Here is a 19,733-nt window from a genome sequence, read left to right on the forward strand (position 1 = left end):
GATTTTTGTTTTTAACAAAAATACAATGACATAAAGAGGTATCACATGATAATGACTCTTGCTAATCTATTTTTCTGTTTATTCCCTTAACATGACTTCCTGCAATACTATTTTTTCCATCATCATGGCTCATTTTCATTGTACCTAACCACTAAATGAACCAACCTGTGTTGTCTTCTTGAAACTATTATCATCTTCTTCACTCATGCAAGATAATCTCTAATGCAATCAATCAATTTCTCTATCAATGGGAAACAGGAAAATAGGTGGGAACTGTTTTCACAATAAATATTTTATAATAGATAATGAGAAGCGTTTAGGTAAAAGTGCAATGTGCTTAAAGATATCAGTGCCCATTCTTTTTTATTAATGAGAAATATGGAAACAAATACTGCATAGGTCCCTCCGAATACACACCAATGTGTTGGAGGCCGAACATGCAGCACCTTACCGAGAGATAAGGTTGTGAGACAGGCGATGGTGTGACACCCTTCTCTGCCTTTCATACGATTTGCCCAAGACAATATTGTTGTGACCACTTTTGGTGTTTACAAATATTGGTTTTGGCTCTCGGTAGGCGAGACAGTCCAAAGCGTTTTCTACTGTCTCTCGCTTTTTCATCCTGATGGTGCATGATGGCGCTTCATATCCACCAATCACCAAGCCACCCATGACTTGAAATCTTCATAGCCAGCAAACTGTTGCACCAAGTTACATCTGAAAAATGGCTTAAGCAACCAAGACTGAAATCCGATGCAGTTACATAAAACACATTCCTCTCAACAAATTGGGATCTTGCCTCCCTGTCTACTTTACAGTGCAAGTTGTAATAGCTTACTTCCCCTGAATAAATTGGGATTTTGCCTCCCTACTTTACAGCTTGTAATAGCTTCCACATTCTACACAATCACACTCCCCTTCTGTTGTCTTTCCTCCATTCCCACGGTTTCTCTGGGTCCGACGAAGCCCATAGCCCAATTCGAGTGACTTGAGCCTCCTTCTCCCACTAGCATGAAGCCAGAGCACAGAACAAAAAACGAAAGGAATATGAAGCAGAACGAAAAAGAAAATTAAAGCAATTCAAAACAAAGGGGTATAACTCCTCACTTTTGCAAACTGAGGACGCCTATCATACGCCACGTAATGCCATGCAAGTCCCTTTTTGAGCATGAACTCCTAAGGAAGACAATGCAAGAATAACAGAAAATTGAAATATTAAAATGCTGATACCATCCATGATCTAATTGTTAAGCATCTTAGTAGAGCTTGCCTTCTTCATCACATACCTGGACAAATATGCCGTTGCAGTAAACATCTGCCACGGAACGTCCATATTGATCTTCTTCATACACATGGATTTCCAGGCTGTTTCCTCCTACCAAATTTCTTAATGCCTCCTTCGCTTCAGCACCATAAGGCATCGAACTTTCAGGGGCATCGATTCCCCTGTCAAGCGGGTCATTTTTCATATATCACTCTCATAAATCTTGCAAATGAACGCGAGCTTGTTTATGTGACTGACATTTTCATACCTTAGCCTGATACGGTACTTTCTTGCAAGAATATCTCCATTTGGACCGTTGCTGACCCTGAAAAAGTGTATACAGAAATGAAGATATCCAACTACAAGTTCCATGTGCCCTGAAACCAAAAGAGATCGAAAGAGAGAGAGAGAGAGAGAGAGAGAATATCAACTACAAGTTACCATGTGCCCTGAAACCAAAACTATACAAGTTACTATGTTCCCATGTGCCCTGAAACCAAAACTACAAGTTACCATGTCCCCGGAGAGAGACAGAGAGAGAGAGAGGACAACTAACCATTTTCAGCTCTTAGCTTCTCAACAATGGAAGGTAGTGCTGGCGGAAATCGAACCTAAGATGTGCCACAGGCCTAACCAACTACGCTACATACCACCAACTAAGCTACATCCCGGTTCGCGAGAGAGAAAGAGATATAGATAAAGAGAGAGAGAGAGGTTCGGGCACATCAATTGGCCAAAACGAACGTACCGATAGCCAGCTTTAAATATTTGCTTCTGCAGAGCGTTAGCTTCTGCATAGTTCTTCTTTGCAAGTTCCTTTGATCTTCTGGTGACTGCATTGCGTACAGAGTCGGGGACTTGCGCAGATTCTCTGGCCTCCTTAGTGTCCACATACACGGTTATTGTATCGCCATCTGCAACATCCTTCGTGTCTACCTGTAACCGATGCATCACATGCGGAACATGTTAGCAGAGAATTTGTTGGTCGCTAGCGATCTGATCAATAAATGAAGACAAAAGGGAAGCTCACAGGAAGTGTCGTAAATTGGAGCTTTACTCCAGGCAAAGAAAGGGGCAACCCTTGTCCAACCCCAGTTATAGCGTCGGTTGCAGGTAGACCATAGAACGCGAGGACACCCTGCAGTCGTTACATATGAAACTGGGCATAACAGCATATCGAATTAACTGTACCAGTGAACCATATAATGCAAAGCTACCTCTACATCTTCCTTCCTATGCCTCCTCAGTGTTTCAATGATGAGCTTGGATGCTGCTTCTGGTGATTTTGGAGGTGGTTTGGCTTCCTTCCATGCCCCAACCAGCTTCTTATACCTTTATAGATGCCAACAGAATGAGTAACAGAGCTCAATCCACAGCCAATGTTTCTGATAATACATACAGCAGAAGAACCTAAGGCTCAATTCCGGTGAGGGCCAACTCCCCTCACCATTTGTTGGTCCGAATCCTGGGCAATGAAAGGGCATGAAGTCTACCTGATAGACGGCGGCCGTGAAGCGGCCGATAGATCCTTTAAAATTAGATCTCGTTTTGTAGAAGACCAAAAAAAAAAAAGCTCGTGATATTCGTCAAAGAAACGATGTAATGTCCATTAAAATGATTTTCAGAAAGCTGCTCGCTTGGCGAATTTCTTTCCTTCTTGTCTTTGTTTCGTAGCTATGTGAAATGAGCAGAAGACTAAAATGACCAAACGAATACCACCGCAGCAATGAATAACCTAACTATTTCAAATGAATGAAGGGTAAAGTGAGAAATTTGTTCATAACGAGGTCCTTTAATGAAAGAAAATTTCGTCGCGGAGAAAAGGAAGAAGAGAAACATGCCTCAGCAATCATTTTTTAGGTTCTTACAGATGAAATAAAACGAAAAGCGAAAATGGGGTATTTACCAATTAGCCTGCGCTTTCTTTGAGGAGACGACGTGTCTGCTCAACCCATCAGGGACCTGAAAAAAACAAGTAAGATGGAGATCAGAATGTCCTCCGTTGGTGGCAGTGACGGCGGTGGTGGTTTCTAATGTCGATGATCGGAAGCAACCTCGCCGGTGTTGTCAAAGTGGAAGAGGTCGTGGGCAAGAACGGCGACGCCGGGGGTGGGGTAAGTGACCCCATGTGGCCCCAACGATTGGCCTTCCTCCTGCGGGCTCGGATTGCAACATTTGCCAAGCAGCCTGAGGACGTTGCCCATGATGATGATCGCGACGGCGATCGATGGCTGAAGCAGGACGCAGCGGCGTCTTCGAGCTCCCCGGTCTGCCCCTTCACCGGCCAACCTACCTCGGCGAGATCTCTCTGAGCGCTGATCCTGGCATTGGTATGCCAGAACCTCAGTCGGGGCAGCGCAGCAGTCCACTTTACGGGCAGGACTCAGGAGGAGGATGGTCCGGCGGAGTAGAGCCCAAAAGGAAAATTTTCATTTGCCACCTTCGACTTCGGGAGGTGAGCAGGTTGGCCCGTCTTCTTTCGACATGTATGGCCACTTTCACGGCCCCCGATACAAAAGTTTAACTAAATTAACGCAAAAGTACCCTTCACCTTTGACGTGAATCTCAAAAAAATCTTAATCCATTTTCTAAACCAAAGACAAAGCTTTTTTCTCATTCTACTATTTTGACTTTCTACTGCGTCCCTACGCCAACTCTCTTTCATCTGATTTCCAGCACCCATTTCAGTTGACCCAGATTTTAAGTAAATACGCCCTTTCTCTCTTTCTGGTGTTGAGTTACCTTGCGAGTTAGGGGTCATTGACAACAATAATAATAGTATGTTATTGTCTAATAAATTGCACCAACTTTTGAGGCAGTCATATTATTATTGTTGCCAAATGCTTATATACAAACCTTGGGAAGGTTAGGATGGAACTTTTGTTTCAAGCGAGGATGAAACTTCTGTCTTGAAACAAGAGGCATGGGCAACCTGGTTCTCACATTCGAATTGTTTTAGTGAAGCAGCAAACACCATTTGACAAAGTGCAGCCATGTGTGGAAAGCCATCATTGTTGGTAGTATTTTTCATTTTTTATATGTTCTTGTTGCGAATGCATATGAGAATAAAGCATCCCTTGCAAGGAAATGTCCATCATTGTTTTGTTCATTGAAGAACTTCTATGATATTTTATGAGGCTTGTAGATGTATAACATGAATATTAGAGAGCAAGATGGTAACCATCAACCAACCCATGTTGCGGTGATGGAAGATATGGATAAGGCAATAAGGAGAGAAAACTACACTGAATGAAATAATCATAGAAATAAGATAAGATATAATTCAAGTCAAGAAAATTACCATATACATCATCCTTGATCCTCGGAGCTCCTCATGTAAATGAAGTATTGATAAAGGAACCTCTATCTCTATGTGAAAGGAAGAAGAAAAAGTAAGATCGAGGATGTATGTGTGCTTATGCTCCCAACCTCATTAAATATTTAAGTGTCCCTTTTTTTTGCTGTGGTATCAGAGCTACATGGTTGATCTTCTTTGTCATCTTTGACTTCTTTAGAGTCGAGTGAATCACAATAGTCGTCTAGGACGAGTTTTGACTTTAGCTTCAACCAGGTTCTGCCCAACCTCAATCACTTTCCCTCAATTAAACTCACGTTTGAAATCCATCTGTTGTGGGACTCACAATTTAAACCAAGTTTGATTACTTATAGTCTCATGGGATTGATTGAAACGAGTTCTTCTCCTACTAAAAAAAATTGGTGAATCATGAGTGAATCCTGCTTATATCTCTTGGTTGAAGCACGAACAGCTTGTTATGAGTTGGATAATATATTCATTGAATGTATCTATACTTAGTCAAGTTATTGGCTTGAAGATGTCTCATGAAGTATGGTCTTCCCTAAAAAAATAAAATAAAACAAAATAAAATAAAAACTTATGTTGGGCACTCACACTCTCGTATTATTCAACTTAGAGGGCAACTCCAAGATCTGAAGAAGGGGTAAATCTGTGGATGAATACTTTCACTACTAAATCTATTGTGAATCAACTAGCTGTCGCCTCTAAACCTATTGAAGATGATAACCAGTTATGAAACTCTTCAAAGGCCTGCCAAGTGAATATCATGCCCGCTGGGTTTCTATGGAGACTCACTCTATGTTTGTGTCTCTTGATGAACTTCAGAGCATTTTGTTGATTCAAGGACGACATATAGTTGACAAAGCTTATGCTGATTCTCATTGCCTCTATCAATTTAACCAACAAAACAAGTTTTATAACTCAAAACGGGAACCATGAAGAGTCTGGTTACTGTGCTGATGGTCACGGAAATCATGGCAACCAATGTTGTAAAGTGCATTGATGTGAAGCGATGCATTGAGCTTGTGAGGCGAGGCAAAGCGCAATAGCAATAGAGTGAGATAATGTGTAAGCATCAGGTTTAAAATTTTGAAACATATGATATCCTTTAAAAATGTAAAAATATGAAAAATAAGAATGTAGAAATGATTTGGAAAACCAAATTTTATGAACTACTTATAAATATTTTTCTATAACTAATTGAAGCTAACTACAAATGTATGGTCACCAACATGAAAAACATAAAACAAAGAAAAAAAAAAGTTCGGTTCCATAAAATAAATTTCATGTCACGTAATTCCAAATCCAAATGTTTAATAGGACATAGATGAACCAAAAAGCATGTGATATCTTAGAGAACCAGTAAGAACGGCTATCGGCCAATTAGTTATTTTTGTTGCCAGACATCAACCATTTAAGAACAGGAGAAAAATATATGAGAGATTGGCAGAAATTATCACCGAAGTTAGACCAAAACAATCACAAAACGTCATGCAATGGCTGTAAGAGAATTTGCTGAAGAGCAGAAATATGTTAACGTCCTTGTTAGGCAGATGTAGAATGGGCAAAAATGTCCCGGCGCTTTATAATTGCCGGAAATGCAAAAACACATACACTAACTGAAAGAAGAAAAACGAGCACATCAGCTGCACAGCAATCTGTGCTGGTTGATCATGCTAGAGGGGAGAGATACTCAACATTACAAAGGCCCAGCAAATTACTAAGGCAACAAACACAAACCACAAAGCCGGTGCTAACAGCAAAATAAAACAAAAAAACTCAAAAGAATCCCCTCCCCCCACCGAACGTGTTCTTTGCATAGGAGTGCATCGACAACAAACAAACTAATTCCGTAGTCCTAAGATTCACTCGTCTGCCTCAGAAAACCACATCGTCGTGCTGGAGCCATTATTGCTCTCCAACCTATAAAAAACGGACATTTCCACAGCTGGTGTCCTTGCTTGCTTTTGCCTCCAAATTAGGTTTTAATGGACAAATCCTCCCTAACTTCCATGCGGGGCTGATACCAAGTATTGTTGTATAGCTGCTGCATAACATCATAATACCAAAACAAGAGTGGGAGTAATCCCTCTGGCTAGAGAAAGAGAGAGAGGAGAAGGTGGGTCCCTTTCGTTAGGAGGAATCCCTTCTCATCAAGGGTCCCTGATGTTTTTCATTGTGTGGCCTCCTTTAACAAGTGTATCCCAATGCATCCATCAAGGCCCATGCTATGAGAGTATATAAATATATATATATCCCTTCTAGTGGGTTGACCCGATAAGGCCAAGCTGAGGCAACTTGCTAAATAAAAAGTAAAGAAGAAGGGGCAAGATGTATGTGGTTCAGCTGTTGAGAGCTTACATCCACAGCAAACGCACATAGGGAAGGATCGTATTTTTTTCGATAATTGCAAAGGAATGTGCACACCTATCTATCTATTTATCTACATTTCCTTCATGGATTTACACATAAGGCAGTTTTGTTCTTTATTTGTTACATAATAATCTTGAGAAACAAATTGAAAGTCAAAAATAGAAAGTGAACTGGCAGATTGGCTAGCATAGATTTCTATTTCTAGAAGTCTTTTCATCATTTCCACTGTTCTTGAGATTTTTTGTTAACTGATTGCATTTTTCATTAATAATCCCCTTAAACCAAGCAGTTCATGCTAATTGAGTTTGATCAAAAGCTCTTGAAAACGATTCCTTAGTAGACCCTTGGTAAAAATATCTGCTATTTGCTTATTAAAATTGATTTACTTGTTCAGAAGTTGCCTTGAAGCAAATCTCTCCCAAACATAGTGAAAATCAATTTGGATATGCTTTGTGCGACTATGAAAAATAGAATTGGCAATTATGTGAAGAGCACTTGTATTTTCACAATATAAAGTTGGAGGAGAATATGTTTAATCCCTAAATCCTTGAGCAAAATCTGCACCCCAGATAATTCAGCTGCTACCTAGGCCATCACCCTGTACTCCACCTTAGCACTAGACCAGGTTATGCTATTTTGCATCTTAGTACTCCACAACACAATGTTGGCTCCAAAGAACACCCATAGTCTGGTAGTTGACCTTCTCGTCTCATTGCAAATGGCCCAGTTAGAGTTGGAGAAAGCTCTTATCTGAAAATTGTTGGAGCAATTATGTCTAAGACCATGTGAATTGTGTCTTTAATATATCATGATATCCTTTTTACAATCTGAAAATGTCTATGTGAAGGTTGTCGCATAAACTGGCTAGTGCAATTAACTGCAAAAAAAATATTTCGTCAAGAAAGAGTAAAATATTGCAATGGCTCAACCGTCTTATGACACAAGGTGGGATCATTGTATTGTATAGTTCCTGTTGTTAAAATATAAATCCTTCACCAGCACGTTGAAGAGGAGTCTCTTAGGATTCTACCTCCTTGTAGAATGTGTTAAGATATTTAATGTCCTTGTAACATGTGAAGAGTCTCCTAGGATTCTATGTTGTAGTTAATATCCTTGTAATATGTGAAGTCTCTTAGGTTTCTATGATGTAATTAATGTCCTTGGAGCTTGTGAAATCTCCTAGGATTCTACGATTGGAGACTCTTAGAATTCTGGAAATGGGATTATAAATAGAGGCCGTGCAAACCATTTTGGCCACAGCTTCTTCTCCTCAGTTTCTTCTTGTTTTCATTCTCTCTCTCTCTCTATCTCTCTCTCTTCCTGCGTGAGTGTTGTTTTCTGGTTACAGATATTGGTGCTAGATTTCTATCATGGTATCAGAGCGCCAGGTTACGTTATCTCTACCAAACGAAATGCCCAAACAGGTCTGATCTGGTTAGAACTCTTTTCTCATCTTGTCTCTATCCTGAATTTACTTTTCTCTTGCGCAATTCTTGTTCGTTTTTCTTCTTGCTTACCCAAGGACACATCTTGTTATATCGTGTCTTCTTTCCCTCTCATCTTCTACCTATATACCATTCCTTTCTGCTGTCATGGAAAACCTTTCGCATTCTGGCATGTCCTCAAGTTTTCTTCCTCACCTTATTACCAAAAAACTCAACCATGAGAATTACCTGATCTGGAAAAGGCAAATCATGCCTTTCATAAGAAGTCAAGGCCTCTTTGGACATCTCGATGGTTCAACAAAGGCTCCACCAATATCCGTTTTACAGGAAATAAAAAATGAGGCAGGAGAAGTTATTGTTGTTCATGAAGACAACAATCCTGAACATGCTATGTGGATGAGACGTGATCAAAGTCTGGTTGCGTATATTTTGTCCACTTTATCTCAACAAGTGTTACTTTCAGTTTCTGATGATTGTACTGCAGAAGAATTATGGGAAACCCTTGCTGATACCTTTTCCCAAATATCAGAAGCTCGAATTATGTACTTAAAGAAAGAATTTCAGAATTTGAGCAAAGGTTCAACGTCTATCATGGATTATTTGGGGCGTATTAAGGCCATCGCAGACCAACTTGCTGCCTCGGGGAATAACATTTTTGATAAGGAAAATGTGCAGCAAACCTTGAATGGACTTGGGCATGATTATTATGCTTTTATTACAGCTCTTGAGGTCCTTCCTGTTCTGCCTTCCTTCAACGAACTACAAGGTAAACTTCTCCAACATGAAATGAATATGAAAAGAGTCATTGAAAGGACTGATCAAGGGAACTCCCAAAATGTGTTGGCTATGAATGTAAAGTTTGGTAAGAGCCATGGGAACTCCAACCATGGTGGTCATGGCATTCTACCAACACCACATAACCAAGGTATGTCTCCTGTGGATACTTCAAGAAAAATACCAATTTGTTTTCAGTGCAACAAGAAAGGACACATGAAGGCACAATGTTGGTTTAATCCTCAAAATAAAAACAAAGGGATAAGACATGATTATAAACAAGGAGGACAAAGTTCTAAATCCACCGCTGAAGATATGCAACAGCTATTGATGACCGCATTCTCAAAGATGACTATAAAGCAAAATGAGCAGGGAGAATGGTTCTTGGATTCAGGTGCAGCTACCCATGTGATAGGAAATGCAGGTAAATTGACTAACTTATCCCCTCATTACGGTAGAAGTTGCATTATAACAGGTGATGGAAAATCTCATCCCATTACACATATTGGAAATGCACATATTCCATTGTCATCCTCGTCTCTATCATTGTCTAATGTTGTTCTTGCTCCCAATATCAAAAAGAACATCATATCCATTTCTAAACTCATTGATGATACAAGCTCTTCTGTTGAATTCACACCTTCTTCTGTCTATGTCAAGGACCTCCAAACGAAGAAAATGTTCGCTAGAGGGGAGCGTCAAGGGAATATGTACGTCCTCAAGGAATGTCTACCCAAGGATTCATCCACTTTTGATATAGGATTGAAGACATTTTCTCTTTCTCATAATGCGTCATCAATGCCAAGTTCTTGCCATTTTCAATCAAAAGTAAGGGGCCCTAACCAATTTTTGGAGTCTGATTTGTGGCGTAGTCGGCTAGGACACTGTGGTCGACATTTTATTGAAAAACTTGTCACAGATAGTCTCATTCCAAGATCAAGTTTACCTCTTACTTCAAGTGTCAAAAAATGTTCAAGTTGTGGACTTTGTAAGAGTCATGTTTTACCTTTCCATAATATAAATCAAAGGGCTTCCAAACCTTTTGAAACTATTTTTTCTGATGTATGGGGGCCAACCCCTATTGATTCCATGTCTGGGTCAAGATATTGTGTCTTATTCATTGACTCTTACTCACGTTTCACCTGGATTTACTTTATGAAACACAAATCAGAAGTACCTCACATATTTCGAAACTTCTATGCCATGATTCAAACTAAATTTTCATCCAATGTGGTGCATTTTCAATGTGATGGAGGGGGAGAATATTCCTCGCTTGATTTTATTGAATTTCTACGTGAAAAAGGGATAACTAGACAAATTTCCTGCCCTTACACACCACAACAAAATGGTGTAGTTGAGCGGAAACATCGACATATAGTTGAAAGCGCCATGAGCATGATGCATGATACTAATGTGCCCATTTCCTTGTGGACTGAAGCCTTCCATACTGCTGTATACATAATAAATTATTTGCCTATGACACTCTTGATGTATAAATCGCCATATTTTACACTCTTAGGCAAACAACCTGATTACAAGAACTTGAAGGTTTTTTGTTGTGTATGCTATGTTCACGTTGATGCTGCCTTGAGGAACAAGTTTCAAGACAAAGCTATTCAATGTAGATTCGTTGGATACGCTGATGAATATAAAGGTTTTCGATGCTATGATCCAACAACTAAACGTATCAAAACTTCAAGAAATGTCATTTTTGATGAACATAGTTTTGATAATACAAATGAAATGCCTATGACCATTGAATCTTATGATCCCTGGACCAGTACACAGTTATTCAATGCAAATCCTGTTATAGAAAATGATGTGCATCAAAATGAAGATCCAGAGAGAGCAATACAACCTTCGGATATGGCTCAAAGTGAAAATCAAGAAGATCCAATACAGTCATCAAGTCATCATGAAAACAATAATGAAGAACAGAGCAACGATGCACATCGATATTCGAGTCTTATCTACAGTCGACGACTAAGGGACAGAGATGCTCACAGTGAAGAAGACAACATGCCCCACCTTAGAAGATCCCAACGCATTCGTCATCCCATTCACAGGTGGGTTAGCTATGATTCTTTACCACTTGATTTTCAGTTATTCATGGCAAAAGTTGGCAAGGAGGAAGAACCTACTTCATTTGATCAAGCATCAAAATCACATCATTGGAGAAAGGCTATGAAAGAAGAAATGGATGCCTTGCATGAATGTGGAACATGGGAGATCGTTCCGAGGCCACACGAAAAGAACGTAGTGGGCTCCAAATGGGTATACAAAATTAAATACAAACCTGACGGCAGCATAGAAAGACACAAAGCAAGGTTAGTAGCAAAAGGGTTTACACAACAATATGGAGAAGATTATGATGAGACATTCAGCCCTGTGATCAAAATGGGAACAATTCGCGTGATTATATCATTGGCAGTTGAATATGGATGGAGACTACATCAAATGGACGTGAAGAATGCTTTTCTTCATGGTGATTTAAGGGAGGAAGTATATATGGAACAACCTCCAGGATACACGAAAGGAGACTCTCATGCATGGGTTTGCAAACTAAGAAAATCTATTTATGGACTTAAACAGGCCTCACGTTCATGGTTTGACAGTTTCTCTTGCAAGATTCAAGAATGTGGTTTTCGGAGATGTCCTCTAGATCACTCTCTTTTCATTTATCGAAAGGAAAACATATTTACTTTACTTCTTATATATGTTGATGATATTGTTATCACAGGCAATTCAGAAAAACACATAGAAGAAGCTAAAGTTTTGATGATGCAAAACTTCAAAATGAAAGAGCTTGGTGATTTACGATTCTTTCTTGGAGTGGAGATTGATAGGCACAATAATCGCCTCACATTGACACAACAGAAATACACGTTGGATCTGCTGAAAAAGTCAGGTATGTCTGATTGTAAGCCTGTTGGAACTCCTAGTGTTTTAAATCAAAGACTAAGTGCTCAAGATGGGGAGTTATATGAAGATCCTACGCAATATCGAAGTATTGTTGGGGCACTTCAATATCTTACATTTACTAGACCAGATATTATATATGCTGTGAATCAAGTATCTCAATTTATGCATGCACCTAGAGATACTCACATGGATGCTGTCAAAAGAATATTAAGATATCTTAAAGGGACAGCAGGAGATGGCTTAGTTTATGGTAAGAGTGAAAATATAACTACTGGACATCAACTTATGACATTCACAGATGCAGATTGGGCTGGAGATCCCGATTAAAGAAAGTCCATTTCTGGTTTTTGTATTTTCATTGGACGTAATCTTGTGTCTTGGAGTTGTCGAAAGCAAAAGGCAGTAGCAAGATCCCGCACTGAAGCTGAATACAGATGCATGGCTGCAGGTACTGCTGAAGTTACATGGGTTAGACATTTGCTAGAAGACATTGGAGAAAAGATTAAAACATCAATGTTAATGTGCGATAATCAAAGTGCTGTTAACATTGCCTTTAATCCCGTACAACATGGTCGAACAAAGCACATTGAAATTGATCAACACTTTGTTAGACAAAAGGTGGAAGACAAGGAGATTCAGCCTATTTATGTTCGTACAGATGAACAAGTTGCAGACTTATTTACAAAAGGATTAACAAATGAACGATTCTGGTTTCTAAAAGGCAAGTTGTACATGGTGCAAAACCATGCACAACTTGAGGGAGTGTGTTAAAATATAAATCCTTCACCAGCACGTTGAAGAGGAGTCTCTTAGGATTCTACCTCCTTGTAGAATGTGTTAAGATATTTAATGTCCTTGTAATATGTGAAGAGTCTCCTAGGATTCTATGTTGTAGTTAATATCCTTGTAATATGTGAAGTCTCTTAGGTTTCTATGATGTAATTAATGTCCTTGGAGCTTGTGAAATCTCCTAGGATTCTACGATTGGAGACTCTTAGAATTCTGGAAATAGGATTATAAATAGAGGCCGTGCAAACCATTTTGGCCACAGCTTCTTCTCCTCAGTTTCTTCTTGTTTTCATTCTCTCTCTCTCTCTCTCTCTCTCTCTCTCTCTTCCTGCGTGAGTGCTGTTTTCTGGTTACAGATATTGGTGCTAGATTTCTATCACCTGTCATTCATCCATTGAAACTTAGTAGCAATAGGCAGGTTTGCAGTCTACCATCCCAGCCTTTTCAAGGATGTCCTTAGCATATTTTCACTAGGACAAGAATAGCCCAAATGATAAACAAGACACCTCTATGCCAAGAAAATATTGGAGTTTTCCAAGGACCTTAACCAAAAATTTTTGTTGTAAGTTTTCAACAAAAGCTTGCACCATCTGATTAGAGCTACCTGTTAAAATCATATCATCAATGTATATAAGTAATATAATAATGTTTGTCTCCCTTTTTAGACCAAACATGGATGGATCTACAGAACTAGCTTGAAACCCATAATCAAGAAAAAAAAACTCAAGCAAGAGAACATGGCCCATGAAGCTTGTTTGAGCTCATAAAGTATCTATTTTAATTTGCAAACATAATTAGGCTTAACAGGACCCTCATAGGCAGGAGGCTGTCGCATAAAAATATTTTCAATAATGGATCTATGCAAAAATGTGTTTCTGACATCTAATTGTCTCACATCCCACCTTGCACCATTGCAATAGATAAAACAATTCTAGTACTTGCCGACTGAAGAACTGGATAGAAAGTTTCATGGAAATTAACCCCCTTTTTTAGTAAATCCTCTAACAACCAAGCATGCCTTGAGTTTGTCCAACGTCCCATCTGCCTTGAGTTTCGATTTAAAAACTCATTTTGAACCCACAAAGTTCATTGTGGTTCATATGGAACATACTTGCATGTACCATCATGAAGAACTTTCATCTCATCGTTCATGGCATTCTTCCATCCTTGATGTTGAATAGCCTCTCTAACATTTGATTGTTCTTTTGGAATATAAGAATATAAAGTAGGCAGTTTTGCATACTTGGGATTCAGTTTGTGGATCCCTACCATGGAGCATGTAATCATGGTTCGGTTGGAAGAGTTAGGTACTTAAGCTCAGTCATAATTTCTTCATTGTTGATTTCAGTGGTAGAATATCTAGACCCATTGATTGATTTCTCACAGATATCTTCAGTGGTAGTTCAATGTGTTTAATATCATGAGTCATGGGCCCTATTACATTATTTCAAGATTGGATTTCATCTTTCAAAACCTCCCGAGAAGGATGATCAATAATCTGTTCTTGTTTAGTGTGCCTTTAACGTATCGTATCTCCATTAATTAACCTATGTCATGCACTATTCTCGCTTTCTTTATTGGAAATTTCTTCCCATGAATGAAAATTATATGCAAATTTATTTGCATCATAAAGTACTACAGGTTTTTTATAAGGAAATATTTCTTCATCAAAGACAACGTGTCATGAAATATATATTCAGCCAATATCGGGATATTAAACAACTAACAGTTATATCCAAGGAAGATGCACAGTAAACACCATGGTTCAAAAATTTTTTTTTGACAAAATCCTCATCCAAAGACCTAAACAAGTCATAATTCAAGTGCTTCCCAAAGACTTTTAGATAAGGAGAAATCAATGAGCTTGATGACAGTTTACTTGTGAGAAAAACTACACTATTGAAGGCTTCAAACCAGAATTGTTTAGGGGTATGCGCATGAAACATCATGGTAAGTTCAAGTTTAGTCACATTTCTATGCTTTCATTTGGTTTTGACTGCATGAAATGTTTGATCCCCATCATTGCAAGGAGAGAGAAGTTTTTTTACTAACATAAAAACTGCCTCCATCAGATTGAAAGACATTAATTCTCTTGTCAAAATGTCGCTCAAATTATTTATAGAAATTACTAAAGCACTCAAGAAAATCACATTTAAAACTTAAGAGGGTACAACAATGTAAGGCAACTATAATCATCAACAAATAAAACGTAATACTTGTACCTTAATGAGAGACAACTAGGGATGATCCCCATCAGTTAGAATGGATTTTGTCAAACAAAGAAGGACTAGGCCTTTCATGATGAATAAAAGAAAGTCAACAAGATTTGCCTAGCTGACAATTCCCACAACATAGTTATTAGACACATTAGAGGAAACTTGAATCAAATTATTTTCCTGAAGATGCTTGACAACTTGAAGGTGTAGTGACCAAGCCAAGCATGCCACTGATCTTCTAACACACAACAAAAATGATTGAAAAAAATGTAGATTGAACTCCATGGTGGTCACCAATGCCATATAGACCATCCTTCTTATGCCTCTATTCTATCATCATCCCTATTATCCTACCCTTTACAATACAAGACGATCCATTAAACTAAAAAAATATATAAGGCAGATCTCAGGTCAAGATATTAAATCCCTTTTAAGGTCAGGCACAAAATACTTTCGAAATATGAATATGTGAGCCACTAGAAGAGAAAAACCCATGGCCAACATGCGATATAGATAAAAAATCTTCATGTCCAATCATAATTCTATCATTTCCTTTATAAGGAATAAGGCGATTGACCTGACCAAAATTACCTGTCATGTGGGTAAGGCTCCCAAATTGGTATACCAATCTAAATCACTAGGGTCTGCAACTGTGGTGGCAGCAAGAGCCTTGTAGGCTCATTAGCTTGAAAGGCATAATTAAACCTTTCAAAACATCTAAGATCAGAATGATACTGTTAGCCACAAATTTGACAAATGAGAGGTTCCTTCCCCTCTTATTATCACATTTAGGTGTGCCTGAAGATGTTGAGTCACTTTTGATATTGTTGTTCTTGTTACGATATGGACCTTGACTGCAGCCATTGTATCCTCCTCACCCTCAACCAGAATAGCCTCCTTGATTTTGTTATTTTGATGGACCATGGCCATTTGAGAAGAAGCAAAGAACTTGGACCTAGTGACATAACTCTACAACAAAGGAATTATCTCTTGATAAGTGGGCATCAGAGGTTTCAGCATGGAAGTCATGAAGGCTTCATAGACATCACCAAGACCTTGCAATAGCTAGGCCAACCAGTGCCTTGAATTTTCCAATATATTATGCCAAAGCATCTCCATTTTTCTGCAAGGACATAAGAAGATGAGTTAAATGAAACTCATGCTCCTAAGATTTTTCTGACAAGGCATTAATTAGAGTCCATCAGATCTCATGAGAGGTCATCTCTAGGTCAACAACTAGACCTATGACACTCTCAGACATAGTTTTAGAAATCCATTTTTTAATCAAATAAACATATTTATGTTAGGCAGTATACTAAGGATTTGGGGTTGACTTTTGAGTAGCCCATCAACAACTTCACATGCAGGGGCAGCAGTGTCACCAGTAACAAATCAATACAGGTTTTGGCTTTCAAGGAGAGCTACAACTTGTGCTTTCCATAGCAAAAAAATGTGTTGCTATTCAACTTAAGGGAAACAAAGGTGGAGACATTGAGAGTTGAGGGACATGGGCAGGTCGATGAGAATGAAAAAGATGACCAAGCCATACTCCCAGGCTCTGATATAATAAAGAAAGAGCACAGAAGAAAGGACAAGATATATGTGGTTCAGCTCTTGAGTGCTTACATCCACAGCAAAGGCGCGCAGGGAAAGAGTCTTATTTCTTCAATAATAGCAAAGGAAGGTACACACCGATTTATCCATCTCTCTATGTTTCCTCGATGGATTTATAGATAAGGCAGAAGCCTTCTTATCTTTTTTACTATTCTTGGAATTTTTTGTTAACTGATTGCCTTTTTCATTAATACTTGCCCAAGCCAACAAGTTGGCTGAAAGGGTTTTTAACACTTATCTTGACATACTGAAACACGTGTGATAAGGTCAAAGGAGGTGTAGATTCAGTCCTTCATGAGCATAGTTGGGCCAGTTGGGCTTTTGGATTGTAAACCATTCATACTGTTATTTATTTTGGATCTTGTGTCAATGTCTGACATATAATGATCACATGTCCCCATTTTTGTTGCTTATTTTGTTGCTTTACACTCATCAATTTACTTGATTGAAGTCTTCATTATTTCCAACCCTCTCTTCTTAGTTGATGGTGGGTTTGAGGGGGATTCCTTTTTCTCACTGCATCAAATTTCCATTGTTTTTAGAATATATTCTTCTCATCTTGTATTCTATTTTTGCATAGACTAGAAAGCTTGAAGATAGATCTTCTTTCATGCTAAGGCCATTTGTCAGGAACTTCTCCAGTTGTGGTCATGATAAGCATATTTCTTTTATCTCCATCATCTTTCTCACCACTTTTTCTATCCATCAAGATGTTGGACATGTATGAGCAGTCTTCAAGAAAAGGAGAACATGGAAAGCTTGCCTTCTTGATTCAAAAGTGTGTGGGAGGAAGGAAACTGATGGAATTTAGAGATGCGCCTGAGTAACTTAAAAACAACGAGAGAATAGATGAAACACTTATTTCATTCATTTACAAAGCATATACACATTCATGTACGAGAACATTTTGGACAGGAAAAGAATAAGTTTGTTACAATAGAAAAGGAATCAGGAGCCTTTAGACAAATCACATGTGTGAGAAAGAAAACTGAAACATAATGAGAAACCATTTGCCTTCACACTAAATTAATTTGATCCTCACGCATTATTCTAGAGTGAATTTCATAACACACCCATTCAAACTGGTGCATGGAGGTTGCAAATGTCAGCTTGGACTTTAAGAAAATAAGTTGCTCCTTTTGAGGGACTTGATGAATGGGTCTTGCTAACTAAAGTTTAGATGGACCAAATCATGCAACAATTGTTCTATTTTTAATCAAATCACATGCAAGGTGACAATCCAACTCAATGTGTTTCGTGTGTGTGTGTAGAACTGGGTAGGCTGCTATTTGCAATGCTGATTTTTGTTGCAAAGTAATATAGCAGCTGATGTATGAGACACTAGTACTTCACAACAAGTGTTTGCCATAGAGCAATATTTCACTTTTGAGGAAGATCTAAACATAGTGTGTTGTTTCTTCGTTTTCCATGAGATCAAGCTTCCTCCCCAATATACATGATACCCTAAAATATATCTCCTTATGACTTTGTAGGCTCCCCAATCAACGTCGCAATATGTTGTGGTATGAAAGTTTTCATTTTTAGGGAAGAAAATGCCTTGACCAGTAGAGAGCACAGGACTTTGAGAGTTTCATTGTTGTGAATCAAAGTAAACTTTTGCACGTGCCAACTTAAGGAATCAACAGCAAAAACAATTTCAAGTTTGGTAATTTAAGATAAATCATACATCCCACTAGTCTTTGAAATGATGAATCATTCACGATCATTGGCTGATAATGTTTTTCGACACTCCATTGGAACTTATGATGGCTTGCCATTAATTAAACTAGCATCATCTAGGATGTCACAAACATATTTCCTTTGTGATAGAAATATTCTTTTTTTGCTTCTAGCAAGTTTCAAGCCAAGGAAGTATTTTAATGTCCTTAAATCCGTCATGCGAAACCTGGTGCTTAGATAATTCTTGAACTTTTTCATTTGTTCAAGATAGTTTCTTGCTATGATGAGGTCGTCCATGTACACAAAAACAACAACAAATGTTCATTTGCATTGGTAAGTGAACAAAGAGTAGTTAGATTAGATTGCATAAACCCATAGTTTAGGATGGATACCAACAATTTTGAAAACAGAGAGACTTTTAAGTTTGCATATTCTAGTTTCTTCACTTTGACCATAATTTCCATCAATATTTCTTTCTCCAATTCACCATTCAAAAAGGCGCTATGCATGTCTATTTGGTGAAGAAACCAATTTCACTTGGCTGCCATTGAGAGGAAACATCTAACTATCACTAACTTGGTAATGGGTGCATAAGTATCATGGTAGTCCAAGCTCTTCACCTACATATACCCTTTAGCAACTAATCTTGCCCTTGTACCTCTCAATTTTCCATTTGATTCATACTGGATCCGGTATACTTATTTGCATCCAATGGTTTGATGTTTGATTGTTGAGTAACTAGAGTTTCAGTTTCATTTGATTCCAATGCCTTAGTTCATCCTTCTTGATCTTTCTTCGATTTGGATCTTGCAATGCTTGACTAAAAGATGTAGGTTTTGATTGGAGAGAGATATTTAACAAGAAGTTTTTGTGAACAGTGGTGAACTGAGAGGATGACATAACTTTGGGACAGAGGATTCCTTGTGCCTGACCTTCTTCCTTACGATGATGACTTGGTTGATTTATTTTGTGTTGCACCACAATAATAATCTCTTAGCAAGACTGATGGTCTAATTCTTTGAGTCAATGTTCTGAGTGGTGGAATAAGCTCAGCCAAGCCTTTAGTTGAAATGATTAGTTTGTTAGGATCATGTATGTAGGTTCGACTATGGTTTCAAGAATAGCTCCATGTGCACGTTCATTGGTGGTGCATTCTACTTATTGTGAAGTGATACTAGTTTCAATTGGATTTGATGAACTCGAGCTTCCATCAACAAAAAATCTACTTTCATCAGTATCATCTATAGGAATAGGGATAATTGGAGATGCAAGGACACTAGCACTTTGCTTAAAGGAAACATGTTTTCGTGTAATATAATATTATGTCTCTACTTGCTAAA

The 19,733-nt window shown here is 38.4% G+C and overlaps 1 protein-coding gene across 2 annotated transcripts; it reads right to left on the reverse strand.

The window, feature by feature from the left end:
- Positions 1 to 334: 334 nt before the first annotated feature.
- LOC116253888 (uncharacterized 38.1 kDa protein) lies at positions 335 to 3,750 on the reverse strand. 2 transcript variants are annotated; one of them, XM_031628872.2, is made up of 9 exons: positions 3,319 to 3,744; positions 3,171 to 3,226; positions 2,482 to 2,596; positions 2,295 to 2,402; positions 2,013 to 2,200; positions 1,533 to 1,589; positions 1,287 to 1,446; positions 1,108 to 1,176; positions 335 to 1,006 (listed from the first exon to the last, which is right to left on the reverse strand). In XM_031628872.2, exons 1-9 carry the CDS (start codon positions 3,466 to 3,468, stop codon positions 908 to 910), a joined length of 1,002 nt encoding a protein of 333 aa, XP_031484732.1. In that variant the 5' UTR covers positions 3,469 to 3,744; the 3' UTR covers positions 335 to 907. The 2 variants fall into 2 exon arrangements, with proteins under 2 accessions (XP_031484732.1, XP_031484734.1); XM_031628874.2 differs by lacking the exons at positions 335 to 1,006; positions 1,108 to 1,176 and having other exon boundaries at positions 1,293 to 1,446; positions 1,533 to 1,641; positions 3,319 to 3,750.
- Positions 3,751 to 19,733: the final 15,983 nt, after the last annotated feature.

This window comes from Nymphaea colorata, chromosome 5 (assembly GCF_008831285.2).
Source record: "Nymphaea colorata isolate Beijing-Zhang1983 chromosome 5, ASM883128v2, whole genome shotgun sequence".
NCBI lineage: Eukaryota > Viridiplantae > Streptophyta > Magnoliopsida > Nymphaeales > Nymphaeaceae > Nymphaea > Nymphaea colorata.

Bases quoted from the DNA above. Each gene is read 5' to 3' on its own strand.
- LOC116253888 (XM_031628872.2), bottom strand. From the start codon at position 3,468: ATGGGCAACGTCCTCAGGCTGCTTGGCAAATGTTGCAATCCGAGCCCG. The intron at 2,403-2,481 runs GTAGCTTTGCAT...TAACGACTGCAG, and splicing joins ATAGGAAGGAAGATGTAGAG to GGTGTCCTCGCGTTCTATGG. The intron at 1,007-1,107 runs GTGAGGAGTTAT...GCTTCATGCTAG, and splicing joins GGCGTCCTCAGTTTGCAAAA to TGGGAGAAGGAGGCTCAAGT.